Raw genomic sequence first — 10,624 nt, 5'->3', positions numbered from 1 at the left:
TCATTAAGAAGCAGACTTTGAATGAAGCATGTGAGAAAAAAAAACAACAACATTGCACCATCTTGAATTTAAGAACCTTTCGTATGTACGCCAACATTACCCAATGTATCAACCTTTACAATTTTCCGGAGCATTCAGTCCCAGTACACTTGAAAAAAAGTCGTTTCTATTGACCGATATCTGACAGTGAAAGCCAACCTATACAAGTGTCTGTTGCTTCTAACCATACCTCAAAGTTTAGGGGAAATCCGTCACAAAAGTAAGGCGATAATCCAGTTACAACCTAAATAAAATATTTTTAACCAACTCTAATATCTCAAAAAAAAGTGTTCCCCCTATAGGATGACATGGAAAGACAATCCTATCTAAGTGTCTATAGCTACTACGAAGTAATTGTATACAAAATTGAAAGAAATGGGTAAAAAAATATGGACGCACTATCAGGATCGAGACAACATGCTTTGACGGACAGGCCACAACAATTCGTTGCGTAGTATATGAAGTTAAGAAAAGAAACTAGGATGATATTTTCACCTCTGATTACTTATAATTACTTCCTGATTTATTGTGCAACACCCTGTTGGTTTATGGCCATAAGCTATGCTATCCAGAATGATTGTGATAATTTTCATAAAGCAATATTCGTTGTAGTTATGTAAAATTGTTCTTCTATATAAGCCTTTTGTTACAGTGTAATTTCTGTCAGAGAGTATTAATATAACTTGAAACTTGAAACTTGAAGTTGAAAACAAAAGATTATCTTCGTTTTGTAGTCTTCGCAAAGCCAAATGAACATAAAAATGTTGTCAGTCCGTCCTTCCACAGCGTTCCTTAGCAGTGGTTTGAGATATCAAATTGACTAGACACTAGGATATGTATCTTCCCACACTGACAAATAATTCTTCTGAAAACAACACATTTGAACATATTTTGATCGGACGTTACGTTAGTTTGATATATTTTACTACTTCTGTTTTTCTCTCAACTCCCTTATATGGATGTCCATCCTCTCAATTATCCCGGCTATATTCATGGAGAAGGCAAACATAGAAAAATGGTGAAGTACTTAAGGCAAACCATTTGACACTAAGTCTTGATCTATCAGTCATTCGTTTGACATTAAACATTATATATTTTTTCTCTCGGATCGAAGGAGCAGCACTGACATGTCGGGCCAAAACCCTTTTTGTTTTTTATGATACATACCATGAAGAAATACCTGAATATACGGGGATACCGTCTCGGCCAATATATATCAAAGTTCCTAGCTAAATACTACATCTATACGGTTCATCTGAGAATTGTGCAGGGAGAGATCTAATACTGCTGTTTAAACATTCTAAAAGGTTAAGTGCATTCAGTATACATTGTATCACATTAGTAACTTGAGAACAATGCAAGAAAGTAATAAAGATAGTTGGGAAAATTTAGAAAAAAATGTTTGACTACAGTTGTTATCTGTGCAGTGAACAGTAATGGCGAGAAATATTTTCCAATAGAATGCAATATTTATATTTAATATGAATAGTTACATTACCTTCCCAACCTCGGCTCTGATAAACTCTTTGGCACTGACCATTTTATTAGCGAGGGGAAAAGGGGGGCTTGGATATTTTTGAGAAAAAAAAATAAATGTTTTAAATAGTGGAGAGAAAAAAATCACTCTTCCATTTTTCCATCACCTAACAAGACACATTAATAAATAAAAATATTGATTTCAATAAAAAACCGCTGAATTATGATAAAAAGTTTGCGCTTATGCGGAACATTTCTTTAATCCGACATCAAATGAATGCTGAAGGGACAGACAGGAAGTTTTAACACTTATGATTCTTAAGTGAAAATGTATGCTAAAAAGACATTATGTTAAGTACCAGTTCATATAAAAAGTAGGGGAAATTCATGTTGTAGAGAAACCCACAAAACAAACGATGCGTTTTCTGTATATATATATTTGCTATACATTTTTACGTAATTATAGTCCTTTCTGTATTTTGATCTGCATTAAAAAATACACTCATGTCCAAACCAAGAACAATACCTCTTGCAAAGTGCCAATTTCATGCACAAAATCTATTCATGTTTTGTCTCAAAAGTGCAACATCTAAGAGTGGTTACTGTATGTTGTATATATGTGCTTCTGAATAAGAAATAAAAGTTAAATTTGTGGGGTTTTGACATGCGTTAATCACACCCCGTCTGATGTTTATAAAGACTGCTACTTGCATGTAATAACTCAATTTTTAAATAAAAATGTTGTTTCCCGTTTAAATAAGTCCCGTCTTTGACTCTAAAATTAGTATAAGATTTGTAAAACAAACAGCGTGACGAGTGTGATGTAACAAGGAAGTAAGTAAGATAGTTATCTTTTAATTATTGTTTACAAAATGTGATAACAGTGTATTGTAGATTACATATGTAATAGTTTCTATACATGTATTCAATAATCTAAATACTTGTGAACTGAACAATACTGATATTATAACTTTATCATGTATTGTATGTAGTTTTTTTTAAATTTGAATTACTGACTCATCGATCAAAGTTCAAAGCTCTTTTTAAATAAACTGACGACAGATGTGTGCGTGTGGATCCAGTGAAACGTTAAATCCGTAACGCATCGCTTGTGACTCAAGAAGAATCTTTTTTTTTCTTTTCATTTTTTTTCGTTTTTTTCAATATTAGTGAAAAATGCGAATTAAAGTGTTCCTTTTATTTTGATAAACGAGATACAGTGGTGGCCGGGAAGGGGGGGGGGGGCTCTAGTGATATTAAAAGGGGGAAATTGTTAATTTTGTGCAAAACGTTTGCAAAATGACCAAAAGATAGTTTGGAACCCCCTTTTTACTATATCTTAATCGATATCATCCAGATTTTCGTTATCACTTTCTGGATACGCCCTTGACACACATAACACCAACTTTCAATTTTGAATTCTTAGCATGGAAAATGATTAATTAACAAATTAACTGATTAGTAATTAGTTAACATGTACATATCGCTACATGTATATGTCGTATATGTACCTCCGATTCTAGGTCGTGTAAGGTCAAGATTCAAATTTGTCATTCGACGTCATCCCCCTTTCTTATCTATGTGTTAATGATACAAAGGGTTTTTTTTTTAGGTTAAAAGTGTGCCATGATGTCAAATAAGGCCTTCCAAAGTGGTTTTAACACATTTCCGACCAACTTCATTTAAATCAATACTTACATGTATGATTTTACTTCTATAACAATCTATCCGCTAACTTTTCAACTTCCTTTTCAACTCAACCTTTTTTGAGGACTCGATATCGACACGTATTCTCCATAATACGGCAAAAAAGCACTCCGACGTCGTCCATAGACACTTGTGACATGCATGTACATGTATGAACTAAATCAAGTGTCAGTTATTTTTACAGCACGGTTCCATACCACAAAAGAGATAAATTAGTATTTGAGGTAGCGTTTCCAACTTTTAAGTATTTTAGAATCATCAGGGCAACAATGACCGAACTTTGGAGGACGAGGTCGTCATGACGGTATTCTGTGTACTTCTGACAGTCGGACAACAAAAATGATTCAAATGATATTAAGAATATACGAGAATCTTGCGTGACTAGATTGATCAACTCTTGGAATTGACTTAAAATTCATCATTTTGATAGTGTAATTTGACTATTTGCACCATCAGAATCAAGAAAAAAAGACAAAATTTTCCATATTATTTTGGCTAATTGATATGATATCATTAAAATGCAATGAAAATGAAGATTTCAAGGTAAGGTTTTCGAACATTCTATCGAAAATTTTCTGAGTAATGCCAGTGATGCAGGGATCAAATAGTGGTCTTTTCAAATTGAGAAAGTATCCTTGAGTGATATTACATTGTCAGATCGGTCTGATTCTTGCAAACACTTGATTCGTACACACACTTTCACTTAAACTTTGTGTAATGGACCGATTCAGAAACTATTGCATTATGGTATTGCTGTTACTCATGACGTACCTCATTGGTCAAAACCTATTTTACGATGTCACTACGACGATGCAACGTTGTTTAGGAGTATGGAGGTTAAATATCTGAATTGGTTCATTAAACATGACTATCTGGTGATTATATATGATTTTAGTTATGTTGAAGTCGAGATTAAAATAGTAAAGGTATTTAACTTTTGCCCGATGACCGATAAAAATATACATGTACGCAGTGTAGATTAAATTTACATTTTATTTGCCTAGATATTTTTATATCCTTTAGTTTATTTTTCGTTACAAGAAACTACATACAGTATTAAGGAGGTCGACCTAGGGTAAGGGACATTACTCTTGAAATAAGTGATGTGTTTGTATCGCATTCAATTTCACTAAAGCATATCAAGCTTTTGTTTGAAACAGAATGAAATCAGTCCAAGTTACTTTGATTGATGTCAAATGCTGAATACAAACGTTCCAGGCAATGATTTGTAAGAGTTGTGTCCCTTACCCCAGGTCTATTCCTTAAATATTAAGAATTTATTTCTTTCATCTATTCTTTTGATTTTATCGTGTCTTATTTTAGACCAACTTGACAAAAAATAGAGCAGTTATTCTTATAGTCTTACACCGAAGAACATAGACACTGAACCACAACAATGGCATCTGATGCAGATATTGGTGTGTACATTTTTGTATAAACACAATGTACTATGAAATTTTATGGAATTGGGTAATTCATTAGAAGTCTATGCGAAAGCGTTATTTTTATATAGCCTATCTGGTCGAGTGGTCTAGGACTACGCAGGCGGTGTTGCCATAGATGTCACAGCGGTACGAGTTCGAGTCCCGCGGAGGGAACGACCAAAAATTTGCATCGCAAATGTGACAGTTCTAACATCGTTGGGAATTTCTCAGACCCTTCTATAAGTTTACGTTATCTTCCCTGTATCAATTTGATCCGATGGAGCAGTGTAGCGAATAGAGTCGTCACATTCTGAGACGTTTGTATTATATATATATACACACATGTATAAATACAGTTTTCATTGAACTGTTTATGATATCAATTTGTATTCATAAGTATCCACATTGCCAATCTGAATTGACTTTATTGAAAAACATTTGTATTCGAAAAAAGGCGGGCCTAAACTTTCTCAAAATAAAAAAAGGTATAACAGAAAATTCGACCAAAGCCTCCCTTCTCATAAAATTCAAATGGATGATAAGTACATTGTATATGTACAGCGTTTAAAATCTTTAAATCAAATTTAATTATATAGGAAATAATCACTATGTAGCAAGCAGAATGAAACTTATTACACAAAACAAACTGAAGATATGGAAAAGAAGACGTCTCCCATGAAACTTAAGCACTAGCAATATCAACTCTCAAAAATCCGAGAGCATCGCATTTTTTTTTTTTTTTTTTTTTTTTTTAGATCGGACCATTTATTTGTTTTGTTAGTTAATGATCCGGTTGTACACATTGAAAAATTCTCGAAAAAAGTATTTAATTCTATAACCATACTATTTCTTATTCCTAACAGAATCAATTACATCAGAGGAGTTTAGTTACAGAGAAGGATCATATTCATCAAATTCCACACAGCTTCTCGAATTCTTAGTATTTGATTGCGACACTATAAGCGATTCAATAACACCAGGGAAGATAGTTAAACGTAGAACTGGAAATAGAAGTCACGAGCTTGTGCAAAGAGACCTCATTTTGTCATTGAAATCGTATTGTAATGTCGTTAGCCACGAACAATTCCTGAACGTTTTTGGGACTGCTCATGAATGTTTTCTCACAGATATCCATTCCGTAGTGATTTCGCTACCGCCGACGCATAAGAAGACCGACATTGTCACATTTTTCATCTCGAAAGAGTTTTCCAATACTCCGTCTCCGGTATGTCAGAATACAACGATCTCAGATAATCAAGTGCCATTTTATTGTAGAATTTTTCCGAAGCCTGTTCACATCGATAACATTGCATTCATGAAGCGACAACTTTCAAGCGAACTCATCCATCTCTGCCATCAATTTGAAGATGGTGAAACAACAGAGAAAGTTAACTTTTATAACATTACTACCTCTCCCGCTTACTACCTCAATGTCGTCAAATATAAGACAAACATACTTAAATTCATATATCATCAGTCATACGAAACCTCAGTCACATATCACGTAGAATATCAGTCAACCGATACTTTCAGTCAAGTTCTTTGGAATTATCATAGATTGGCAAAGAAAAATATAACAGAATTGTCTGACTTAGAAATATATGATTTGTCATTGACTGATGACTATGGCAAAAGGATAGATCAGAACTACAAAGCAATCATTTCTTTATTGGTGAATGAAAGGAAACTAATTTCAGACAATAATATATTCCATTCATATCCTGCGTTCCTTGTACACTTAACACCAAGAGTCTTCACGTTTTGGATGCTCCATGTGCGCATACTGGGTGATGATAGAGGTCACATGCATCCTTTCACAGTATTTATTCGTAATGACAGTTCAACAAATGAATTCAGACAGGAAATTGCAAAACACTGTCACTGGAAACCACAATCGTTTGAGATATTCCCACCTAATGGCATAAATAAAATCGAAGAAGTAGAAAACTTACAACTTATATCTACATTCCAGTTTAATCCAACCTCTGTTTTCACGGTAAGAAGAATCAGTAAAGTTACCATCGTTCTTAGTAGTGATATAGAGAGGTTAAATAATGCAATAATAGAAGAGTATCCAACTTGTTCAATAGAAGAATTAAAAAATGAAATTTCAACTAAATATGAAATTTCAACAAAAGAGTTCGATTTGATGTACAAGGGAACTATTCTAGAAGAGTACGTCTTGCTTGAAGAATTTACTGACAGAAAAGCTTCCTTTGAACTCTCTTACAATCAAAACCGATTAGTGTTTCGCCTATATGTTCATAAAGGGGTTGCAAACAGAAGTAAATTGATATTCCGAGGAAAATTCCTTCACATCAAAGTTGATGATCCGGAAGAAAATATAGAAGAGGTTATCAAAATTGTATCTGAAATACTCCAAATTAAAGATGACGAATTGTACCTTATTCATGGTGGACATTGTTTAGAAAGGAGTGAATCTTACATAAACTCGTCAGTCACCGACAGGTCAATAGTTTGCATGTGCCACTGTCCTAAGCCATATGAAGAGGATGAACATTTCAATCAGTATGCTATATTCCAAGCAAATACTGACGGGACTATAGAAAAAGGTACATGTTGTAGCAAAGAACACGTTATTTATTTTAATTACTATCCATAGGCGTACCCCCTCTCTCCTGCCTGAAGAGGTTGGTTGATCATATAGTAAAAATTGAAAATAATAAGTGGGTCCCCTTCCTCTCATGCCAATATTAAAATTAGATTTGTCTCCCCTTAGTAACCTTACCCTACCTACCCATAAAAAAACTGGCCGTATACAAATAACTTTATTGCCATTCTCTGAAAAAGTTTAAAACAAAGATAACAAAGATATAATAGTTTAGATGTATACGTCTGATGTGGCTATGGAAAAGACACAAACGTTTACCGCTGTCCACAGCTATAGGTTCATGTATCATCTTAGAACGATCGCTGATCTTGAAAGAAATTAATTTTAGGTACTTAAATTTCAGAAGCTTTTTAAATTTGATTAAACGAGGTATTCTAACCAATAAAAATGTTAGTAATCCGTGTACATGACTCTATATGTTTTCTTCTTTTATTTTAGGAGGAACACCATCAGTGGCTGCGTTACAACTCCAGTTAAAACGACTTCGAATGAAAGATAAAAGAAGTCGATCAACTGTTACGATTTTGAATATTGACTTGGAAAGAAAGTCTGGATCTGGATTCCATAGAATGGTTAGTAACCTCAATGTCAATCTATACATGTGTTTGGGCATATCATACTATGTACATGTACTTTATCAACTCTTGAAAATTATACAATGATTTTTTTGTATTTAATACTTTCTAAATAATTCATTTCATAGGTCCTCGGGAATACTTGTAATATATGCATGTATATATTACAGATATTTCCAATTGATTACTTATAGAAAAAGTTCTTGGATTGTAGATTAACGTTCAATGCTATTCATGACGAAAACGCTTGAATATGCATGTATTTAACCAGACTGGCACGTTAAATTGTGTGTGTGTGTGTGTGCTGTTCTCACCAAGTCATGGACATGTTTTATCTGACTTTTAATTTACACGTCATAATTGTTCAAGTCTGATAACTCAATCATTTATTTAGGCTTCTGTACCAAATAAATCTTCTCGGAACTCACTGGTAGTTAACGAACCTATAGACAGTGGATACAAGTCTGATTCCGATCTTTTGTCTATGCCAAACACAAATGGTCCAAAGCCGTCGCCTTCTGACAGCCGACTTTATACACACTATCCACAAGATATGATGGACAGTATAGTCCCAATCTCAACGACTCAGCCTCATCACGGAAGACCTAACCTTCCCTTGCTTGATATCAATACTAGAGAATCTAAACAAATGCCTTATTACGTAGTAACCCCACCTCCAGGTACGGAATTGAGGATTGCAGACAATATGCTTACATCAGCGAATCAACCTTCCTCTGGATATAAAGTAACCCTATGGGGACATGGCAATATTCCAGATTTGCACACTATATTTTGTACTAGCCCTGGAAGAATCTCAGATGGGAGTGAGCAAACTCAAGGTAAATACATGTACATGGAAGGTCAACTAAAGTGATTTTTTAGTTTTCAGCCTGTTTTCGTTCCTTATGAAGGTACACTATTGTCCATTTTTATGGCCTATAAATAGACCATTTTTGACCTATAATTTGCAGGTTTTGCTGTGATTGAATGTTCAAAAAGGATAATTGCCTTTTTGGGGCAATAAAAAGGGAGAGAGACGTGCCTCCTTATCTCGCTGATTTTCGTGAATTATGGTCTGAGAACCAAGGAATTAACTTTGAATGACCTTCGTATTTTTTTAAGTAGCTGTCTTTGTAAGAATCATGCAAAATCTCAAAAATGTGATACACACCAAAAAGGCTACATATTTTTATTTTTGTAATTAAGTTGTTTTATGGGTCTATATTATGAAATGTGTAATTATTCATTCCAATCTATCTACTCTTAGGAGATAATCAACATAGGTGATCGAAGATCCAATGGATTCTATTGTATTTGAGTGTCATTTACAGAGATACATGTACCTCCTTTAATTTTGAAATCTACAGTGCATTCTGTATATTTTTTATCTCCTAAGAACAAAATTTATATGAAAAACCAAATGCTAATTTCTGTTTACTATGGCAATTCAAACAAAATATCAAAAAATAAAAATATGTAGGTTTTTCAGCCGTGAATCACATTTTGCATGATTCTTAGCTGGAGTGTTTTAACACAGTATATGTAAAAACAATGCAAATGTACTTCTTGATTTTCGTATTGGTATAAGTCTAATTATGTTACATTACACTTTAATTCTCGAAAACATTGCTAAATGAGATATAACAAGGTGAGAGTAGCAAAACGAAACAAAAACGAAAAAAAAACAAATTTAAAGGGCAACCAGACAGCTTTAATATACCAACTATTTAAAGAGTGGGTACTGCGATGAAATATGGACAGGAACAAAATGTGTTGATGAAATTCAAAGGAGCAGCAATGATTTACAAACATTGTATAAGTACCATAAACCCTAAAGTTAAAACTAACAACAGAATATGTGAGGATAAACATATTTTCCTTAGCTTAATCCTCCATTTCCTTTCATTGGTCGGTGCCTATGGTATAAATATAGCACATTTTCACACATACGCCAATGATTGTCCTAGGGTGTAAAAAACCTAACTATTTTTGGAAATTAATGTTCGTATATATACCAAGTATAGTCTTGCACATGAAAATAAAAACATGTTTACAATTAGATTTTTTATGATTGTTTCAGACTATTTCCATTAACCTTATTGCATAATATATTTTACAACCACATACTCTGTTTAAATTCCTTGCAATTTTTAGGTACATGTAGTTTGTTAATAGATGTTTACATGTATTGTCTGCTTCAGATTCTAACTGGAACAGACTCTTTTTACGGATAGCAAAGGAAATAACACCCCAATGGAAAAATGTGGGTCGTTATCTAAATATTTCAAACAGTAACATTAATATAATTGATCAAAATAATCAACAAATTGAACAAAAGTCATATTCAATGTTGGTGAAGTGGAGAGAAATAAATGGACAAAATGCAACGAAGAGTTTACTTGTCAAGGCTTTAATTGACGAGGAATTGCGAACAGTAGCCGAAATAGTGGAAGAATTTGATCTGGGCGAATACGAATGATCTTTACTGGAGAAGTTGTTTGTACATGTACTTGTATTAAATATATAATATTTTCGTATTTGTTTTTCCTTATCTTCATTTGTTCCAATCCAGCCTTTAAAAGTGAAGTTATATAATAGTGAACAGTGTCTTTGCTCGTCTGTCATGTTTTTAAAAAGAGATCGAAATGTATACATTTATACGAATAGGCTATGGGCCACAAAGGGAAACTCTGACCCCACTTGCAGAAGTAATGGGACTTTGATATGATGCCTCACCAGAATCCCACATTTCCCTTTAAGTGTGCATGAAA

At 33.6% G+C, this 10,624-nt stretch overlaps 1 protein-coding gene across 1 annotated transcript; it reads left to right on the top strand.

The window, feature by feature from the left end:
- Window positions 1–78: 78 nt before the first annotated feature.
- On the top strand, window positions 79–10,390 carry LOC148607515 (uncharacterized). Its single transcript, XM_088547082.1, has 6 exons — window positions 79–2,349; window positions 4,546–4,640; window positions 5,510–7,219; window positions 7,717–7,850; window positions 8,248–8,692; window positions 10,055–10,390. The coding sequence occupies exons 2-6, from the start codon at window positions 4,619–4,621 to the stop codon at window positions 10,330–10,332; spliced, it is 2,589 nt and encodes an 862-aa protein (XP_088403208.1). The 5' UTR covers window positions 79–2,349; window positions 4,546–4,618; the 3' UTR covers window positions 10,333–10,390.
- Window positions 10,391–10,624: the final 234 nt, after the last annotated feature.

The sequence above is a fragment of the Perna viridis genome, chromosome 9 (assembly GCF_037379345.1).
Source record: "Perna viridis isolate PV_CMFRI_1.1 ecotype Kerala chromosome 9, ASM3737934v1, whole genome shotgun sequence".
Taxonomy (NCBI): Eukaryota; Metazoa; Mollusca; class Bivalvia; order Mytilida; family Mytilidae; genus Perna; species Perna viridis.
Note: the sequence above shows the minus strand (reverse complement) of the source record. Positions and strands in the feature narration are given on the sequence as shown.

Excerpts from the sequence above, each read along its gene's own strand:
- LOC148607515 (XM_088547082.1), top strand. The coding sequence starts at position 4,619 with ATGGCATCTGATGCAGATATTG. Across the intron at positions 4,641-5,509 it reads GGCATCTGATGCAGATATTG|AATCAATTACATCAGAGGAG; the intron begins GTGTGTACATTT and ends TATTCCTAACAG. Across the intron at positions 8,693-10,054 it reads TGGGAGTGAGCAAACTCAAG|ATTCTAACTGGAACAGACTC; the intron begins GTAAATACATGT and ends TGTCTGCTTCAG.